General features: G+C 42.9%; 1 protein-coding gene and 1 long non-coding RNA gene across 3 annotated transcripts in view; one reads left to right on the plus strand and one right to left on the minus strand.

The window, feature by feature from the left end:
• Positions 1 to 1,171: 1,171 nt before the first annotated feature.
• Positions 1,172 to 22,310, minus strand: part of rbm20 (RNA binding motif protein 20) — a 100,421-nt gene continuing 79,282 nt past the window's right edge. Inside the window, exon 14 of one of the 2 annotated variants that reach the window (XM_077606378.1) lies at positions 1,172 to 1,201. In XM_077606378.1, the coding sequence (XP_077462504.1) occupies positions 1,181 to 1,201 (21 nt within the window). In that variant the 3' untranslated portion in view covers positions 1,172 to 1,180. Of the gene's footprint in view, positions 1,202 to 13,448; positions 14,326 to 22,310 lie in introns of those variants that run through there. The other variant, XM_077606377.1, reaches the window with a different exon arrangement.
• On the plus strand, positions 8,413 to 15,382 carry LOC144078142 (uncharacterized). Its single transcript, XR_013301184.1, has 2 exons — positions 8,413 to 9,468; positions 10,548 to 15,382. It is a non-coding gene; the product is annotated as an uncharacterized LOC144078142 (long non-coding RNA).

Here is a 22,310-nt window from a genome sequence, read left to right on the forward strand (position 1 = left end):
TTTTGGTGTTTTTTCAGAGGGCTGGAACGAATTAATTTGTTTTCCATTCATTTCAATGGAAAACGTCCGCTCGAGTTACGAGAATCTCGTCATACGAGCTCAGTTCCGGAACGGATTAAGCTCGTATCTCGAGGTACCACTGTAAAATACAATGTGTATCTACAGTGAATTGTGGTTCACTTTTGAAATAGAAGAAAGGCTTTACTTGTGGAGCTATTGTGGCTAAGATGTCACTCAGCAATGTGGTGCATGAAATGATCTTTCATGACACATAATGTATTGATTTACTTAAAACATATTACTAGAATTTAAGCATTTGTTGTTCATATGGATGCTGATATTTTTTTCATGTTTTTTTTCACAGGGCAGCTTTCCATGGAAGATGTCCCTACTATGGTTCTCTGCAAACCAAAACTGCTCCCACTCAAGTCTGTTACACTTGAGAAGCTGGAGAAGATGCAGACGGAGGCTCAAGAAGCTGTCAAACAACAAGAACTAGTCATGAAAAAGCAGTCACTGTAGAGAGGGAGTCTCTGTATTGTGGGATGTTCTTTTCTTTGTTCTGAAAGATCTGGTGAAACAAGTGTTAATAAAAACATAGGCAAGACATTATTGAAGCTTCCATGATCAGTTCTCTTGATTGGCTCGAGAAAAGGCGAGATTCTTAAAGCCTTCATTGCCTCCGCCCAAAGTGGGCGTTAACCTAAACATTTGTTGAGGATGTCTAGACAAGCCAGGAATTAAATTAGTAAAAGTTTCACAACTGCCAGAACACAGTAAACTGTTTATACAACAAACACTCAGAGTTACCTGCTGTTTTTCACACAATGTTGTGAAGCCTCTGCCCAGACACAATGATCAAATTGGTGGCTATCACTTTGGTACACAAACCTTTAAATTATTTTTTATTAATTAATAATTCATAACAGACCCTCTGTTTGCACAGAGGAAACTGCAACAAAACTATTAATCAAATAAAAATTAACACATCAAAACTTTCAGTATGGTAAAAAAAACCTTGCAATTTTGACGTACATAAGGAAGAAAAAAACATACTTTACACACTACTTCATCATGGTTACAAAAAACTAGAAAGAAAATATAATAATCAAATCCTCTTCGACCAGATGGTCCGCAACTTGAAGTTCTTCTTTTCGTAATTCTTCCTCCTCTTCTACCTTCAGCGGTCCACGATCTCAATCTAGGTCCATAAGCAAAAAAAGTCTACATTCAAAGCAAATTAACCATTGGTCACCGGCATTATTTCATAATCTTCCTTAAGAGCGGCATCAAAACGATCATGTGAAGGAGAGCTGGTAGGAGAACACTGAATGAGAAAATCATACACAACAAATGATTGAGTAGCAGAAACATTTGAGTTATTAATACTAAAAATACATCTAATCATAGCTTTTACACATGCAACAATACAACAACTAAGAAGTAAAACCAAGAAGAATAAAAGGTAGTAAAAGAACCCAATAAAGAAACGATCACATTTTCCATTTTGCAAGATTGTCAAAAGCAATGCTAATTTTGTCTAAATGAGTAATCAATAGTGCCTATGATAGAATTCAACAGAATGACATTCACACTTGAATAGACAGTACTTTAAGGCGGAATCTCAATAATAGAAAAAATAAACCATGAAAAAGGAAATCTTCAGCCACATCCACAATCTGCTGAGGCAAACTGCTTATCAAGACGCACGCATATCTTTGAAAAAACACAAAGATCCTCCACTCCTCTGAGCCTTAAGCATAAAAGCAGGGGTCACCAAACTACGGCCCGTCAGCACATTTGGGACGGCCCTCTGAACAATACCAGAGACGCTATCGGATTTTTTTCCTATTTGGCCTTGAAGACTGGGACGTTTTAATCTTGTGTTTGGTTCATTGCACCCCCGCTGAGCCCACAAATCATCCCAGTGAAGCGGGGCTTTGCATTGCTTCTTTGGTGACAAGCGCGGGGAGAGTGTTTCCCTTTGATGCACGCGGGCACGTCCACCGGTGCATGCGTGATGCATGCACGAGCAGAGTGTTACCGAGACATCTGGACGATCAGAGGTGAGGGCGGAGCCCTGGGACCATCGCGGACTATTCGAGCATATAAAAACTGCAACCTGTTTGAGAATTGTTCTTTTTGACCCAGAGCTGTGGAGGCGAGCAACTCTGAATTGGATTTATATATTAGGAATAAATATCTTCTATGAAGAACCCAGAGAGAGTTATTTAGTTATTATTTATTTCATAAATAGTTTTATTTATTTCCTGTTTTTTCTGTGAAGAACTCAGAAAGGGTTATTTAGTTATTATTTATTTCATTAATAGTGTTATTATTGGTTTCCTGACTTTTTTTCTGTGAAGAACCTGGAAAGGGTTATTTGGTTGTGTGGCTTTCTGGAAAACAATAATTTTTTTAAGCTCCCCGACGATCGTCACACTTTTTCTGTTACAAACTGACACCGTCCCCCATCAGAGAAAGGAAAAGATATGTGGCCCTCACAGGAAAAAGTTTGGGGACCCCTGCATAAAAGTAAGCAAATGATTAAAAATGCAGATTCTAAACATAAATAACATTATCACACCAAAAATGAAATCAAATTTTATAATAATTCCCATTGCTTGTTTGAGATCCTCCAGGCAGAATAATCTCTTTTTTTTCTTGTCCAATGCTCTACACAAATTTCGAAGAGATCAGATTGTGCTTCATTGTGATAAGGCTGGAGTTACCTTGGCTGTGATTCTGTCACCCCGCCAAACAGCCTGCATGTTTAGGCCAGGTTTACGGCACGGCGGGATTAAAACTGTGACTGTTTCATCAGGAGTTGTAAATCCTCTACCGCCCATGCCAGGATGTGGGTTTGAACCCCTTGAGGTGCGACAATCACAGCTTTTTATGCCTCCATATCTCCAAGTGTTGCCTGTTTAAACAATCAATGTTTGGGAGAAACCCCAGGGGGGAAAGTTCAAAGCACAATAAATTCATCTGAATTTAGTCAGCCAATTCCATTCTATTCAGGACCTTACCACCTGGAGATTCCAAAACAGCAGCTGTCTTCAAATTCCTATAACATGTAATGTAACGAATCATTATTACACAAAAATTACATATTAATAACACAACAACAAAGTAAATTCATTCGTTCATCCATTTCTCTTTTGTATAACTTATCCTAATGAAGTACACAACATTTAAAATTTTGGTGAAAATGTGTCTGGTCACTAATAAATGTAGTGTGTTTCTTAATTCGAATTATCTTAATACACCAATAAACAAAAATCACAACAATCTTATTCCATCACTATAGTTTGTGAAATTCTAAATGCCTAATTAGTCAAAATTAAGTATACTAGCTGGTATTCTATTATGATCATTGCTTCCTTGTTAAGATCGAGAACTATATTAGTTTTCTTTTCTTTTCTGCAATTACACAAATTAACTAAACATACTAAAAATAGGAAAAATGCAGAATTCAAACCGGGCTGCTTTCTCCTCGGGAAAACAGCTTTCTTGTTCTCCACAATAGTTATATTCACATCAATTAATATTTAGAAACAAATGTATACATTTATATTTCTTAATAGAATTGAACCACCCCCTGTTCGTCAGGTTTAACATTTTAAGCCTGACTACATAACTGCCCTTTACAGCAATTAAACCACATAACTATAAAATGCATACTCATCAAGAAGTCCCAATTCATTCAATAATGTGTATCGCGTTGCATATTAAACTCAGTTGTTTGAAATAAAAAAAATCCCTAATCTAGTAGCTTTTTTTGTAAAAAATTAACATTAACATTTAACATTTGTAGTTTGTCTATCATCTCCTATAAAACTTTCTTAATCAATGATTTTTCAATAGTGTTGGAGTTATTTTGGGTACTATTATATATGTGCGTACAACGAAGAAATATTAATCATTATGTGTGTGGAATATTAATCATTATATGTATATGTGAAATATTAATCATTTTGTGTATGTGACAAACGCTTACTTTAATTGTTACCGAAACAAACTCGAAGGTCACCCCCCACTGCAGCTGGCTCCGAGGACGGTTGATTGTTTGACTTGGATTAAACCTCGACCCCTCACCCAGTTGCAAGTTCACAATGAAGATCTGGGAAGGACTCTTAAATTGTTTGGACTTGGATTCTGCAGCATATGGCGATATCAAATCAACCTCCGAAAATACTCGCAATTGTTTTAAAATAGTGTTGCTCGGTTTACCTGATATGCAATTGTTGTTGCAGTTGTTTTTTTACATTAATGGTGTTGTTCGGGTTACCTCATATGCAATTGTTTTAATAGATAACCTTAATTGTTTTGACTCTAATGCAACTAAATGGGCAGGAGAGGATTCGTTTCTTTAGAATCATCTGTGACGTGGATGAGTCAGGATGGATTCTCTTCTTGCAAGAAAAGCTGGATATGCGTTCCGATGTCTTCCTTATATTAAAGCATATCTATTAATGAACCTAACATTTGGTCCTTCGAAGCCTGGGAGTCAACATACCGAAAGGAATCCGGGTGCTGCGCTGATTTTTACCGAGAAATAGTGTCAAAAACAGGGGTATGAGCGCCCAAACGTCCGTCGACCAAACGTCTTTTGGCGAATCGTCCGGTCACGGGAAAATATTTACCGAGATAGGTGGCGAGAGCGTAGGGGTGTTAGCCAAGAGATTGGAAGAAGGGAGATGAGTAAGTTGAACAGAAATCGGGTTTTCAGGGGTGCTGCGTGCTGGGTTTGTGGAAAAATAGGGCATATATTTATATATAGGGCCTAATCGGCATGACTAGCCGGCATGCCTGCTCAAAATGATTTGAGTGGGGACTTTGAATATAAGGATGTTGAGCTAAATTTAATGAGGACATTGGCAGTTGATTTGATTAAACCAGGGCTTGTTAAACAGCAATAAATAAATGGATATTTATTTATTATTCCAGGTGCTAGAAGTACTGTGTTAATAGTACCTAAATGTACTGTCAATTTACTGGAACGAAATGGCTTATTGCAGCTTATGCTGCAAGCATAACTATATCATAGCAAAACCCATTCTATGATCCCGTCTGCTAGCAGGAATATGGTGGTGAAAAGACGAAAAGAAATACAAAACGGCCAATTAAATGTTTTTATCATACTCAAGACTTGCCAAATAATGCGTCGACTGCGACGGAAGCGCTCTGTTTGCTGCGGCTGTTGATTTGATTGGAACGCAGAGAAACATGCGGTCCGTGGGGCGACGGATTAGACCAGGGGTCACCAAACTACGGCCCGCGGGCCGGATACGGCCCGTCAGCACATTTGGCCCGGCCCTCTGAACTATACCAGAGATGCTATCGGATTTCTTTCCTATTTGGAAAAAAAAAATCCATAATTTTTTTTTCACCCCCCCAAAAATCCTAGGCCCCGCCCTGTCAAAGAGAGAACGGAATAATGGCGAAAAAGTTAGGTAAGAGAAAAAATGATTCAGAATGCAGGGTGTTTAACCTGGAGTGGACAAACGATTATTTTTTTGTTCAATGCAAAGAAAAGGCTGTTTGTCTCATCTGTCAAGAGACGGTGGCGGTATTCAAAGAATACAATCTTCGCTGACACTATGAATCCCGTCACAAAGACGAGTACGATAGCTTGCAAGGCCAAATACGAGCAGACAAACTCAAAGCGAAAAAGTGAACTACTATCTCAGCAGAATACATTTGTACGCCAAGCTCAGCTGAACCAGGCATCCGTTCGGGCCAGCTTTCGAGTTGCTAAACTGATAGCAAGCAGCGGTAAGCCTTTCTCTGACGGAGAGTTTGTTAAGAAATGTATGGATGCTGTCGCGGAGGAGGTGTGTCCCGAGAAGAAAGATGCATTTAATGCCGTAAGTCTGTCGGCGAGTACAATCACCAGACGCGTTGAAGAAATTGCCCAGCTGCAGCAGAAGACGAAAGAATTTGACTTTTTTTCATTAGCGCTGCATGAAAGCACGGACGTGCAAGACACAGCGCAACTGCTCATTTTTATTCGTGGAGTTAGAGCAAACTTTGAGATATGCGAGGATCTGGCAGCCCTCCAAGTCTCAAAGGGGAACTACAACGGGAGAGGATATTTTTTGACAAAGTGTGCCAAACCATGGAGAAGTTGGACCCGGACTGGTCAAAGCTAGCTAGCATCACGACTGACGGGGCTCCTAGCATGGTGGGCGAAACTCGCGGTCTAATGGGACGCATGAACCGGGAGTTGGAAAAAAGGGGTCTCACCGCCCCGCTACGAGTCCACTGGCTGTGGTTATCGGCAGTTTTGCTGATGCTACTGCAAGCTAGGGTGAGTTCTGTACACGAAGTCTTTTCATGGTACTGAACTTTCTTATGTCTTCAAATGCACCCTTCAGTACCCAGACAGTCAAGCTGTTATCGTTATACAGTGACATCAACAGAATCTTGAATTTAGTCCATACTGATTGGGCGCCCCGTCTACTTTGGAGAAAATTTAAGACTTTTAATTGTGCCCTATATGAGTAAATATGTGCCGCGTTGCACTTGTATGTTTTTTTATCGCTTAATAAGGGGAATTGCAATCATTAATATGGGGTGCAATTGGCCGAGGTTGACAGGAATGCAGTGGCGGGCGGTGCATTTTCTGGTAGCGCCTTCAACGTATCAATCCAACCCTCAAAAACTATTTTATGGCTATAAAACCTCTACTGCAGCTACAGCTGCAACACATAAAAAATAATCAATAAATTAATGCACAAAAATGGGGTAAAATCCACTTCCTAGCAGCATTTCATGATTAAATACAAATACTGGAGCTTTTCAGACATTAATTCAATTCAATTCAATTTATTGGCAAGAAAAAGCACAAGGCTAAGGGCCATGTAACAAAGATACAAGAAATGTGCAACAAAACGCGGTGTAGTCACTGGTTCACGGCCAAAACATCATCCAGAGCCCTCTTGAACTGGGCGACCGTCGGCTTCTCGACCACACTCTGCGGAAGCAGGCCAGGGGGTGATTTTCCCGGGAAAAGACAGCGATGAACGTCAATGGCGTACGGGCAAACATTGCCCAAAAATGGGGTAAAATCCAGCCAAAAACAGCATTTATTGATTAAATACAAATACTGGAGCTTTTTAGACATCAGAACCGGGCCCAGAGTATCATTTCCCCGGTAAAAAGACAGCGATGAACGTCGATACGTCATACGTGAAATGACAAAAAATGCACTAAAATACTAAAAATTTAAAATCCACTTCCTAGCATCATTTATTGATTGAATACAAATACTGGAGCTTTTGAGACATTACAACCAGGCCAGGGGGGTGATTTTTCCCGGGAAAAGACAGCGATGGACGTCAATGGTGAAACGCCAAAAATTAAACTGGGGTAAAATCCACTTCCTAGCAGCATTTTGTGATTAAATACAAACACTGGAGCTTAAATACAAACACTGGAGCTTTTCAGATATCAGAACTTGGCCCACAATTGAAATATTATTTAGGAATATAGCCATATTTGTAATTTTACTCACCAAAAATCCTTTTTACACAATATCCATCCCCCTTTCTTTCTTCCTTCTTTCCTATCGCCATCGAAGCTAATGATGAAATTCGAGCCTGTTCTGTCATATTTCTGGCATAGTCCGTTTTGAAAATGGCTTTAAATCAAAACAACAATATACTATTTGCTTGTGGAGCTAAGTTAGCACACTGAAAGTGCCGCACACACCATATTCCCGGCTGTAACAGGCTTGCTAGCTTCGGAGTTGACCGCCCTTTCTTAATAATGTCCATTTTTTTTTGAAAAGTCCATCTGGAAAATAGCTTTGCGAGAGAAACCTGCAACAGAATTCATTTGTTTTTGCCACTGTCGGCCAAGTGGGTGGAGTTTGCGATCTCTGGCTGCTTTGGCCCGCCTACTAGCCAATCATAGTTTGTGAAAGCAATGACATGTCCCAGCCAGCAAAATGCTAACGCCTATGAAAAATCATTGTGGGGTTGCCAACTCGAAATCTGATTGGTTAAAAGCAACAGTCTTGTTTAATGCAGCAGACCCCGCAAGAACTGATTGTGCAGGCTTTGAGGCAGATCTGATCTGGCAACAAATAATGGCTGAAATGTGATTGGTTAAATGCTTCAATATGAAAACACACATCTGGAAGCAGTGCAACCAGGGGGGAAAGCATTGAAAGGAAGCTAACAGACCATTTGGAATGATAAGTATTGATGGACAAAATATAATATGATTCAGATATTTCTTAGGCCAGCAGAGAAGGCCTTGAAGGCCCTGACGGCCCGCCACTGCAGGAATGTAATAAACAGGGTGAAGGTCAGTATTTTATTTCATATTATTACGCATTTGCCTGTAACGAAGAATACGCTTAGCCTTACTATTAAACTTACTTTGCTCATCATTATTGGAGTTGGGAAGCTGTCTCAAATGTTGTTCTCCTTGTGTAACATATTGATACATAACTGATTAGTTGCCTCAGGTCATACAAGTGTGTTTAACCACCGCCACCTAGTGACCATTGTGTAATACAGTGTGACCGGATGTTGTGATGTTTTGAGAGTTCTGAGTGTTGCAATAAAAAGAGTTACACACGTGTGAAACTTGGCTCCGCCGTCTATTGCTGTTATGGATATATTAACAGTTATATTAAGTGCAAAGTTATCACAGTGGCGACGAGGATGGGATCCCTTTCAAGCCGGTAGGGATTCAAAGTTTCAGAACGAGGAAATTAAGGCGTTACAAGGAGGTAACGTGGATTTGCAAACTAGCATTAGCAAGAGTTGCTAAGCTAACGGCGAAACTGCATCATGGCCAGATTCATTGGAAATCTCGGCGAATACAAGGAAAATCAAGAAGATTTTGAGTCTTATTTGGAGCGGTTTGAGCAATGGATGATCGTAAACGGAATGGAGGAAGGTAAAAAAGGCAACGTTTTCCTGTCTATAATAGGTGCTGAAGCCTACGGACTGTTAAAAAACCTCTGCTTACCAGATAAGCCAAGTAGCCTCCCGTATGATGTGCTAAACGGAAGATTATCATTACATTACAAACCGAAACCGTTGGTGATCGCGGAGCGATTCAAATTTCAAAAAAGGAATCAGAAAGAAAACGAGTCTGTCAGATTATGTTGTGGCTTTAAAGAACCTATCCAGTCACTCCATTTAGACGAAGCAATGAGAGACAGATTTGTTTGTGGATTGAGAGTGGAGGCTATTCAGAGAAGATTACTCATGGAGCAAGATCTAACTTTTAAAAAAACATGCGAACTGTCGTTATTCATGGAAATGGCATCAAAGAATACGTTGGAGTTCGCCAGCAAAATGGAAAGACCTGCTACAGTAAATAGGATTGACCCGAAGAAAACAAACAAAAGTGCATGAAAATACCCACCAGCCACCAGCGAATGGAAAAGTGAGAATTCCAGACCACAGAAAAGAGAAAATCACCAACCCTATTACAGATGTGGAGGTAAGAACCATGAAGCTCGATTATGCCATTATAAAATAGAGACATGCCACAAGTGTTCAAAAGTAGGACACATAGCAAGGACGTGTAAAACTAAAAATTGGCAAGGACACAGAGTATGTAAAGGAAAATAAAAATGAGACAACAGGAAATGTTGAAGATGAACTGTTTGGGTCATATCGCTTGAATGCCGTGTATCCCACACATACTGTCGGAAATTGGAAGAAGGAAATGACAGTACAGGTCATATTAGAAGGAACTCCTCTAGAGATGCAACTCGACACAGGAGCTGCTGTAACACTTGTTTCTGAAAAAAGTGTATAAGAAGCATCTCTCTCATCTGCCATTGAAAGTAAGTAAGGTGCAGCTGTCAACCTTTTCCGGAGAGAACATTCCCTTGATGGGACAAGTGACTGTCAAGGTAAAATATGGAAACCAGAGTGGTGATCTACCACTAGTGATCGTAAAAGGTGACAGACCAGCCCTACTTGGCCGTAACTGGCTCAAAAACTTCAAACTGGACTGGGCAAGCATTTTCTCAGTTATACCAGCAAGGGGCTGTAACAACGCAGATGTGAAGGCAGTGTTGCAGAGACACAAAGCAGTGTTTGCTGAGGAGTTAGGCACTATTCGTGATTTTAAGGCCAACATTACAGTAAAGCCAAATACCAAACCGATTTTCAGGAAGGCCAGACCAGTGCCGTATGCATTAAAGAATGCATTTAAGAACGAGATTAATCGCCCAGAAAAAGCTGGCATTTTCTCAAAGAAAGAACATAGTCAGTGGGCCGCGCCAATAGTAGTGGTACCCAAAGCAGACAAGTCAATTCGTATCTGCGGAGACTATAAGGTCACAGTAAATCAGAGTGTGGAAGAGGAGACCTATCCACTACCAAATATTGAAGACCTTTTTGCCACCCTAGCTGGAGGCACTCTTTTCAGCAAGTTAGACTTGTCACATGCTTACCAACAGCTGGAGTTAGAAAAAGTCTCAGAAGTATTTGACAATAAATACTCACAAAAGACTGTATGTGTACCATAGACTTTCATACGGAGTGTCCAGTGCTCCTTCTTTGTTTCAGAATGTGATGGACCAGATCCTCCAAGGCTTGGAGCACGTGACCTGTTTTTTGGACGACATTTTGGACACAGGCAAAACAAGAGCTGAACACCTGAGGAATCTGGAGGAGATACTGAGCCGCCTGCAGAGCTACGGGGTGAGAGTGAAAAGAGCAAAATGTGACTTCATGCAGGAGAAAGTAGAATACCTGGGGCATCTGATAGATAAGGAGGGACTGCACCCCACTGAAACAAAAGTTGCAGCCATCGTTAATGCACCCCAGCCTACAAACGTCACAGAGCTACGGTCTTTTCTAGGACTATTAAACTATAATGGTCGGTTCATGAAAGACCCATCGACGGTGCTGCAGCCACTACATCAATTGCTGAAGAAGGAAGTTGATTGGAAATGGACTCCTAAATGTGCAGCAGCATTCAAAGATGCAAAAGATCAGTTAGTAAAAAACTCAGTAGTAGTTCACTATGACACCAAGAAACCCCTGAGATTAGCTTCAGATGCATCCCCTTATGGAATCGGGGCCGTCATGTCTCACATAATGGAAAATGGAGATGAGAAACCGATCGCATTTGCGTCGCGTACATTGACAGAGGCAGAAAGCAAATACAGTCAGATGGAGAAAGAGGCTTTGGCCATAATTTTTGGCGTGGCCAAATTTCATAAATATGGCCGCAAGTTCAGTTTAAGAACTGACCATAAGCCCCTTCTTGCTATTTTGGGACCCAAGTCTGAAATTCCCACTTTAGCTGCTCTGTGAATGCAGTGCTGGGCGCTGAGACTGATGGCTTATGACTACAGTATAGAGTACAGAACGTCAGCAAAAAATGCCAACGCAGATGCGTTATCTAGACTGCCGGTGAAGGAAAAGGATAACACAGCGGAGGAAAACAGCATCTTCCTATTTCTCAGTAGTGGATGAGCTTCCAGTGCAAGCTACAGAGATCGCACAGAGCACTCTCAAGGACAGTGCTATGTAAAGTACTGGAGCTGACTCGGTCTGGATGGCCAAGTCATAACAAGGACAAGAGACTGAAACCATACTTTTTCAGGAAAAATGAACTGTCTGTGGAACAAGGTTGCATATTGTGGGGAATTCGAGTTATCATTCCACCAGCACACCGAGAGCGACTACTGCATGATCTTCACCAAGGACACCCTGGAAGATGAAGGATGAAGGCCTTGGCCAGGAGCTACTTGTGGTGGCCGCAGCTGGACAGTGAAATAGAACATACAGTACAACAATGTGAAGCCTGTCAGAGTGTGAGGAAACTACCTGCAGCCGCACCTCTACACTTCTATTTGGCAGCGAATACATATTGACTTTGCAGACAAAGATCAACACCACTTTTTAGTATTAGTGGACAGTCATTCAAAATGGCTTGAGGTCATCGCCATGGCAACCACCACAGCAGCCACAATGATTGAGGTGTTGCGGAACATCTTTTCTTCCTATGGTCTTCCTGAGGAGATTGTTTCTGACAACGGTCCTCAATTCACTTCGCAGGAGTACAAGACATTCCTGCTGAGCAATGGAATAAAACTGATTTTGGTACCGCTTCCAATGGAGCTGCAGAGCGAGCAGTTCAGACAGTGAAAGCATCACTGCTGAAATAAGTGCTCGAGGAGAAGAAACAAAATGTCACAATAACAATGCAGCACAGGCTAGCTAACTTCCTGATCGCATACAGGAGTACACCGCACACTGTTACAGGATGTGCACCAGCTGAACTGTTTCTCAAACGTCAAATCAGGACCAGTTCAGCTTACTGAAACCAGATCTCGCTCGAGTGGTGGAAGCAAACCAACGGAAGCAGAAACACTATCATGATAAAACCGCCTCCAAGCTGAGACATCTGTCTGAGGGTGACTCAGTCCTGATCCGGAATTTCTGTGGAGGAAAGGAGAGGTGGACAAAAGGAACAGTGGAAAAGAGACTCGGACCAGTCACCTACCGAGTATGGAATGGAATGAGCTGACGCTTGATCCACATTGATTATCTGCTGTACAACCAACCGTCCAGACCAGAGACATTGGAGTTTCCGGAGGAGCAGCTGGACGTCACAAACAACTACCCTGTTGTGGTTCACGCAGATGTGGGGGGAAAGGCACACCTGGAGCAGTAGGTGGTAGCCCGTACTCACCTGAAGAGACACATGTAACACCTTCACCAGGCTCAGTGGCCTGTGACAAGACAGTTACACCTGACAACCGAGCAGTCAGTTCCCCAGAGGTGTTTGGGCGCAGGTACCCAGTGAGAGATAGAGCACCTCCGAAGCGACTGAATTTGTGATCGGTCAGTTGTGAGGAACGTTGTTCCTAAAATAAAAGAGTTCCTGTTCATACAAAAATGTGAAAAAGAGTTCCTGAGATTGGAATGTCAAAGACTGAAATATTGAGTCTAATGGTTGTGTTAGCAGTAATAATTTAGTTACAAATTGAGAAGTAAAGTTATAAAAAAGTTAATGAGGCAAAGATATTTTTTGAAGTTTAGTGTTAAGTCTTAATAGGAACTTCATAGTTAAAGGGGGAGGAGTGTAATATATTGATACATAACTGATTAGTTGCCTCAGGTCATACAAGTGTGTTTAACCACCGCCACCTAGTGACCATTGTGTAATACAGCGTGACCGGATGTTGTGATGTTTTGGGAGTTCTGAGTGTTGCAATAAAAAGAGTTACACACGTGTGAAACTTGGCTCCGCCATCTATTGCTGTTATGGATATATTAACAATTATATAAAGTGCAAAGTTATCACACCTTGCAAGTGAAATATCCAGATAAATCTCTTTTCCTCTTTATTTCTTCGTGAATTTGGCAATGTCTAATGGCGAACCTGACAGATAGATTCCAATAACCCCCGTTGCCCTAGTGAGGATAAAGCGGTTCAGAAAATGAATGAATAAAAAGGTTTGCAAAGAACTTTATCAGTTATCAATTAATGTCAAGTTATGCACAATGAGTTAGAAATTCAACAATATACAACTAACCGGAGAATGTACCTCAATTTTAATTGAGTAAAAACATTCATTAGAATTTTTTAAGTTACTTTGTAGTTGTCATAATAAAAACTGTTACTGTTATTAGTATATTGGGCATTGAAAAAGGTTAAACTTGAAGCCCAATTGTATCTTCAAATCAACTAAACTTGTAAAGTGTGTTAATATCCACAATTCTAAACAGAAAAATGGCCTTGAAAATACAATCCATCACTTTCATCTTTTCCCCCTCATAAAACTAATAAATATCTTTGCTATACAGAGTATGTACAAAATGTAACACAACCATTATGAGAATTCCAGATATCCAATCATTATTCCATTAACCCAGTGCTTCTCAAATAGTGGGGCACAAAGCAATGCTGGGGGGCGAAGCAACACCTGTGAGGATCTGACTTAGAAAAACCTCCTTATTTTACTAGAATAAAGTGTAATTGCACATTCACTCATTGGATGATACTGCCACGTTCACTGTCACAGTTGTTAATTTTAACAAGGATACAATCTTATGGAGACATGTACTTAGAAATTTACCCAAAAATTATACTATTTACAGTGGCGGCAGAGTTTGAAGTTGTTAGGGGGCAGGTGTAACGTTTCATTCTTCCTGTTTCTGGGCAACAGAAAATAAATGAGAAGCACTGCATTAACCCAAAGTGCAAGTATCAATATTGTTGAATTCCATTTGTGCAACTTGTTGTTAATGAAGAGAAAACAGAATGTCACTGTGTTGTTGAAAGTTCAGGAAGTTTGAGGCTCTCTTGTGCCAGCTCGGACAGGTATTTCTGCATAGTGAGAACAAATATCAATAAAAAACATTTACTGTAGCTCTGTAGATCAACAAAGCCTTCTCTTCAAAAATACATTAAGTACCTCTATCCAGGTACTGTGTATTGTCACCATTGGTGTATATTTGACTTGCATTCTTATGGGGTAGTCTAAGTAAATTCCATCTCAAGGACCAGTTTATGCCGTAGTCTGGCCGCTATAATCGAATAACCGCAAAGTAGGGTCACCCCTGTTATTTTTTTTATTCAGTCCTGAGTCTTAGTAGCAAGAGAGGCTTCTGGTTACGAGTTTCAGGGTGGATTTTTACAATTTTATGAACTTAAAAAAAAGTAATTAAAAAAATCCCCAGAAATAAATCTGCGAAGTTGAACCGCGAAATGGCGAGGGATTACTGTACTGGCAAATGTATTTGAGTGTGAAATGTGGCTTTTTAATTGAACGCAAAACAAACCTAATTCATTGTTTATGCCGCTTTCTTTGGATGCACTGACAAATGTCTGCTTGAAGTGTGGTGTACTTTTCTTCTAAACTTGTAGAAAATGCCTCCCTATTGTAAAAAATATATTTGTATATATGTATAGTGTGATAAAACCTATAATTTTCATGTGTCAAGGAAGCAGCCATCATCGCAACAGCACAAATCAGAAAAAAACGGGGGAGAAACGAACTTTCCGACTTTGTGGAAAAAACATCCTGAGTCGTGCCCACTTTGACAACGTTTGTCTTGTGCATTTTAGAAACATTAAAAGTCATCAAAAGCAATCGTCTTTGTATAGTTTTTTTCTCCCCAAAATGTTCGTCAACCGGCATTGCAGAAGCATGTAAGAACTAGTAGATAAAATGGGTGTAAAATTACCTTTCAAAGAAATCATTAAATGTTAATGCTCATTGTTTATTAATGTTCTTGTTTGTTAATGCTGTGTTTATTAAATTGTGTGTTCATGTTTGTGTGATATCTCTACCTTGCATCTCGGTAGCATTTTCTTTTTCCCATGCGTTTTAACACGGGTTTGTGTTTTCATTTTGTGACATTAATAAATAATTTTATGATAATTTTCTCTCATTTCTGTGTGTTTCTCACATCTTTCTTACAAAATTGGGACATATTGACCAATTTTAAAGGATTTAGTTGGTAGATGTGTGAGAACCGTGGAACGAATTAGAGAATGTACATATAAGATACACCTCTACTTACGAAATTTTCGGTACTCGGATGATTCGCCTAAAGACGTTTCGCCGACGGACGTTTGACAGATGGACAGTTCGCCGAATGGACGTTCCACCGAATGGTCATTCGGCCGAACGGAGGTTTCCCGGAAACGGGATTCGCGCGCTCGCCCCGCCCCCGGATCGTGTGTGTACAAGTTTTTCAACCTCGGCCCGTGGGCCATATACGGCCCGTTAGGATTTTTAATCCGGCCCGCCGCCGGCGTTGTCCAAATTATAGTAAAAATGAATGATTCATTTCCCTTTGCCGCCCATCACTCTCAATTTATTAGTCTACCGTCAATGGCAGCCTGGGAATAAGCACTCCTGGGCGGGCATGTCAGCCCGGGAATAAGCACTCTTGGGCGGGCAGATGTAGCAGAACCGAGCCGTGAAATGACAGCAATCAGGTTAAATACATCCTAAAATAGCATTTAATGATCAAATACAAATACTGGAGAATACTCTTTGGACATTAGAACCGAGCCCAGGGAAGTGAATTCCTCGGTAAAATGTCGCGATGATGTCGCGATAAGGCAAAAAAACGTCTATATATGACCATTCGCCAAACGGGTCAAAATGCTCTCAAATTCGGTCAAATCCAGCCGAAAACAGCGTTTAATGATTAAATACACATACTAGTATTTGTATATACAATACTAGTATTGTATTTTTTACTTGTATTTTATTTAAAAGAAGACAAAGGAAATTCACATATTCTTCGTCGTTTTCCTTTTTTTGCTTGGTATTCCCACAGGTATCGTGTATACAGACTAGATATCTGATGCGCGTTGTGAGGCAACGGAGCTTGACGTCGTCGCTTGTCGGCCATTTTAAGAACAGGGCCATTCGCCAAACGGCTCAAAATGCTCTCAAATTCGGTCAAATCCAGCCAAAAACAGCGTTTAATTATTAAATACAAATACTTGTATTTGTATTTAATCATTAAACGCATTTTGAGCCGTTTGGGGAATGGTCGTATATAGACGTTTTTTTTGCCTTATCGCGACATCATCGCGACATTTTACCAAGGAATTCACTTCCCTGGGCTCGGTTCTAATGTCCAAAGAGCTCCAGTATTTGTATTTGATCATTAAATGCTGTTTTAGGATGTATTTAACCTGATTGCTGTCATTTCACGGCTCAGTACTGCTACATCTGCCCGCCCAAGAGTGCTTAATCCCGGGCTGACATGCCCGCCTAAGAGTGCTTATTCCCGGGCTGCCATTGACGGTAGACTAATAAATTGAGAGTGATGAACGGCAAAGGGAAATGAATCATTGATTTTTACTATAATTTGGACAACGCCGGCGGCGGGCCGGATTAAAAATCCTAACGGGCCGTATATGGCCGACGGGCCGAGGTTGAAAATCTTGTTCACACAGGATCCGGGGGCAGGGCGAGCGCGCGAATCCCCTTTCCGCGAAACCAACGTTCGGCCGAATGACCGTTCGGTGGAACGTCCATTCGGCGACCTGTCCATCTGTCAAACGTCCGTCGGCGAAACGTCTTTAGGCGAATCATCCGGCCACGGAAATTTTCAAGTTCCGAAAAAAGTTCTGGAACCAATTAATTTCATAAGTAGAGGTATGACTGTACCTTATTTTTCACGTCTGTCCCTTTCTGCTGAAAGTGTCGGTTGAGGTAGTCGAGCCTCCATTTAGTCCATATTTTTCCATCGGGAAACCCGCTCCGAACTTTACCTTCGCTGCATGTTTTACACAACAGACCTTTCTCACTCAAAAAACAAAAGATGTCCCCCGGTTTCACGGCTTGTTCTTCTATTTGCACATACTCCAACAGCCATTCCAACTTAAAAGATACACAGGTCTTCTTTACTCTTGTTTGGGGAGTCGCATTCCCAGCACACCTACACAAAACATTTGGAACCGACATCTATTCCCACCATTGGAGCCACTTCACTACTAGATGGTGATCAGTTGACAACTCTGCTTCTCTCTTCACCCAAGTGTCCAAGACATGCGGGTGCAGGTCGATTCCACGACTACAAAGTCAATCATCAAATTGCAGCCTATGTGCCAAGTGCACATATTGACACCATTATGCTTGAACATGGTTTTCATTATTGACAGTCCATGGTGAGTGCAGAAGTCCAACAAATGAACACCACTTAGGTTCTGATCTGGGGGAGCTTTCTTCCCAATCACGCCCCTTCAGTCTCGCTGTCATTGCCTGCGTGAGCAGAATGAGGGAGGAGCACTCTCCAGCATCCCTTCCAAGGACTCCAAAGAGGGTCTACTATGAGATGCTACTTGGTGTATAAGCCAAGGACCCCTCCTCTGGCTGCCACCCCACTGTCTTCACACCTGACCTCTTTTACCCCTCCAACAGGTGGTGATCCCATGGGGTTGGGAACCCATGTAGCCTCTCCACACTGTGGCTCCAGAGTGGGGCCCCGGTGACCCGCATCTGGGCGAAAGAAAATTCATTCATCTTCCGTACCGCCCATCCTCATACGCTTTGCGGGGGTTGCTGGAGCTTAACCCAGCTGTCTTCGGGCGAAAGGCAGACTACACCCTAGCCAGGTGTCTCAAACCGATTCCGCCGAGGGCCGCAGTGGGTCCTGGTTTTTGTTCCAACCGATCCAGTGCCGACATTTTAACCAATCAGGTGTCTTCTAAAATAAGTAGCACCTGGCTGAAATCAACTGATTAACTGATTACACTTGCAAAAGGTATCCTCTTGTTGAGTTGGAATGAAAACCTGCACCCACTGCGGCCCTTTGAGGACCGGTTTGAGACCACTGCCCTAGACCGATCGCCAATCAGTCGTAGGGCACGTGAGGGAAAATGTGGTTCATTAATGTAACTCGTCATAACAGGTCTTCTGAGTCATTCTTAGGCTCGTCCCTAGAATCCAAGATGGCGCCGTTCACGCCGGAGCCAGTGGGAGTAGCTCTGTACACTCTTATGTTTTTCATGTTTTACAGCCCTTCTATCTTTTTTTTAATTACATTTTAATATTTCTTAATACATCCCTTTTTACTTGACTTTGTACTTTATACTTTTTACTTTACTTTGTACTTTATACTTTTTACTTTAATGTTTTTACAACATTCCTTGTTCTGTTAGCCTGGCTTCTTTCGGCTACTTCTTTTTTTGGAACCATTCAGCCATGCCTACGCTGTCACACACATGGGACTAGCTGTTACAATACGCAGCAGAAGGAGCAACACCTCAGTGCCGCCGGAGTTTTGGAGCTGGACAAAAGTGCCGGGAGGAGAGGCAACGCTTTTGACCAACCATTCCATTGTGGGATAAGATGGAAGAGCTGTCGGCGCTTACCAGCAACGGAGTCGAGGAGTTCTGCCCTGCTGCTGTTTTCTTCAGCTCCTTCTTCTTCTTCTTCTTCTTCTTTTTCACCTCAGGCGCCTGAGGATTACCCTCAGCAGCGCTAGGGCTGCCACTGGAACACGGATAAGTTCATCCAGGGAGTTGCCCAAGCCGCGATGGTAGCGTTCGGTCATTAAGGCCGGACAGCGGAGCCATAAGTGTTCAGACGACTCTGTTTCCTCGTCGCACAGGCGGCAGCGATCCGAGTCGGATTTCCCCACAAGGTGGAGCCAACAGCGGAGCAGGGGGTGGTGTCCACTGCGGAAACGAATCAGGTCTGTGCGGTCTCCTTTCGATAGGGCAAGTTCTTCCTCTGTGACTTTTGTAGTGTAGGTCTGCAGAAGGCGGGGGTGGGTGAGGGGGGGGAGCGATCTTCACGTTGGATGATGGCACGTCTTGTGGCTGCGTCCGGGGGGGTATTGGTTTGGTCATCTAACGAGCCAAGTTTAGCTAGGGCATCAGCCAGGTCGTTTCCGCATATGTTGCAGTGGCCCGGGATCCACAGTAGCTGCAATCGCTTAGGCGGAGGGAAAAGGGCGATGTCACCCTGAAGTCTCCGAATGGCGGGGTCTTGCGTATGGGGGTTTCCCATGGCTTGGACCAGCGATTTGCAGTCACTGAGGATAATTGATGTCTGCCAGTCTGCTGTTTCCCTCAGCCAGGAGAGTGCCTCGGTCAGTGCCACTTTTTCAGAGTGGTAGGAGCTGCTGCGGCTGCCAGTGGCACCATGCCATTGGTGGATGATTGCAGTCTCCTTAATGACGACAAAACCTGCACCACCGTCCGCAGTGCCTTCTTTGGTGGATCCATCTGTGAAGATCTGTAGGTCCGGTTTACCCATGCTTCTGATGAGCTCTTCAGCCTTATCTCTTTGGGTGATGGTCGGCATGTGTTTAGAGACTGCGGTAAAGGCGGTTTGGATGGGGGGGGGTAATAGCCAGGGTGGGCAGGGATGGGAAGAGTATGTGCAAGGGGTATGGAGTTCGAGAGCGGTAAGACGGGGAAGGGTCGATGATCGCCAGTCTGGCTTCTTTTGCAAACGCATTTTAACGTTTTCATGGAGGAGGCGGTGTCGGGGATCAGAAGGAGGCAGCTGGTTCCAGGCATCCGCCTTAAGAAGTGCTTGTAACTTGAGGCGGGATGAGAGGGGTGTGAGATGTGCCTCATGTAGGACTGCTTCGGTGGGGGTAGACCTGAGGTGGTGGGTTATGGCGCGGGCTGCTTCCAGTTGGGCGGTTTCAAGGGATTTGAGGTGAGTTTGGGCCAGCCAGGGGGCCCATGCCGGTGCTGCGTACTCCGCAAGACTTCTCTGGGTGGCAATATACACCGTTCTAAGGTCGTTTGGTTGCCAACCCCAGGATGTGCCACTGAGTTTGCGGAGGAGGTTCGTTCTTTTGGACATGGTTTGGCGGACCTTTTTCGCTTGCTCTGCAAACGTGAGTTGTCGGTCAAAAGATACGCCAAGAAAAGTGGGGGTGGGGTTATGCTTGAGGGTGGCGCCATTTATTAAGATCTTTGGTTGCCATTTGGCCTCAGCTGTGTCCAGGCTAAAAAATGACGCCTCACACTTGGTGGTGTTAAGGTTTAGGTGTGCCTCGGAACTCCACCTCCAGACTTTTTCCACCTCCGCTTGAAGTCTGCTTTCCACCTCCTCTTTGTTCCTACCCCGACAAGCAAGAGCCAGATCGTCTGCATAGGCGCTGACCAGGGTGGAGTCGTTGAACTTGTCGAGGAGGTCATTAATGTAGATGATGAATAAGAGGGGTGACAGGACCGAGCCTTGGGGGAGCCCTTCTTTGAAGGTTCTGCTCCTGCCGATGGTATTGTTGATCCTGACCCTGGCTGTGCGATTTGTGAGCCAGTTGGCGATCCATCTGATGAAGCGGTAGGGGACCCCCAGGTCTGCCATTTTTTGTAAGAGACCTGTTCTCCATACCTGGTCGAATGCCTTGCTGAAGTCAAAGAATGTTGCAAGCGTGCGTTGCCGTTGAGTCGACTGGAAGCCATCAGAGATGAACTGCGACAGTCGCAGGGCCTGGTCCGTCGTGCTTCTTCCCTTTCGAAAACCGGCTTGCCAGTGGCTGAGAAGCTGTTTATCTTCCAACCACCAGGCGAGACGGTTCACGATGAGCCTTTCCATTGTTTTGCTAAGCGTAGAGGTGAGGGCGATGGGTCTGTAGTTCCCAACGTCCTTTGGTGACTTCCCTTTTTTGAGGAAAGGGATGATGGTGGCCACTCGCCAAGCTTGTGGACACCAGCCCTCTAGCCAGCTGGTGTTGATGATATGGAGTAGTTCGGGAAGGATGTTTGCCGGAAGATTTTTTAGAAGGTCTGGGGCTATGTCGTCGGGTCCAGCTGCCTTACCCGCTTTAAGTTGGGACAGCGCTGTCTGCAGTTCAGCATCGGTGAACGGGAGCTCGAGGACTTGTCGCGGTGAGCCGAGCAGTCTGCGGGTAGCTGTACGTAGAGAACGCACTGCTCGTCTGCTCCGCTTGTCCGCTTCTTCAGCTCCAGACTACTGAGGAACTGTGCGGATAAGCTTGGAAGAGTGACTCTCCATATTCTCTACCTCGGTCACAGTCTGCAGAAGTTCCCCATCACGTGGAAGACTTCCTGTGTGTGGTTCCAGTTTTTGTCCAACTTTACGTCTTTTTGAGTCTATACGTTTTTGCTACCGAAACTCGTAGCTCGTTTTGTGTTTTTGCTGCTTTTCTGTCTTGATGATTTGGTGATTCTTAATGATCCCATTGACTTTGATTTGCTTTGTACTTTGTGCTTTTTGCTTTTGCTTTGTTGTTCTGCGGCCATTGCGTGTACTGTCTAACTTATAACTATGCCTTTTCTTGCTACTGTCACAATGAAATTTCCCGAATACGGGATGAATAAAGTTATCCAATCCAATCCAAACCTTTGACCAGTTTGCCATGGGTGACCCTACCAGGGGCAAAGGCAAAAGTGTTATAGTTTTTTCTTCACAAAATGCACATTGAATGCTAATGAATAATTTCCCTTCTGACACTCAACAGCTGTGCTGACAGTCAAGTCAGAAATATGACACGGCCTGCTCCTGAAGAGACAATAAAATATAACACACAACAGTTAAGAATCAAGCGAACATGTACTATTGGGTGCGTCTAGCCATATTTGATCACTCACTGAGCTGGCAAGCTTTCAATAAAATTTTATTCTTAACGATCATTTTATAACCACTGGTTAATATCATGTAAAGCTGTGTTGTTATTCATGGAAACAGTGGCCTTGCATAATAGAATTGGCACAAAATTCTTTTCACCTTCCTACAAGTGGGAATCAATCCACACGTGGTGCATAGATCACTGAACTACCAGCTGGGTGGCTTAATAAATTATTAAGGGCGGAACTTACATGAGATAAAGAGAATTAGTACATTACATAAAGAAGAA

The sequence above is a fragment of the Stigmatopora argus genome, chromosome 7 (assembly GCF_051989625.1).
Source record: "Stigmatopora argus isolate UIUO_Sarg chromosome 7, RoL_Sarg_1.0, whole genome shotgun sequence".
Lineage (NCBI taxonomy): Eukaryota > Metazoa > Chordata > Actinopteri > Syngnathiformes > Syngnathidae > Stigmatopora > Stigmatopora argus.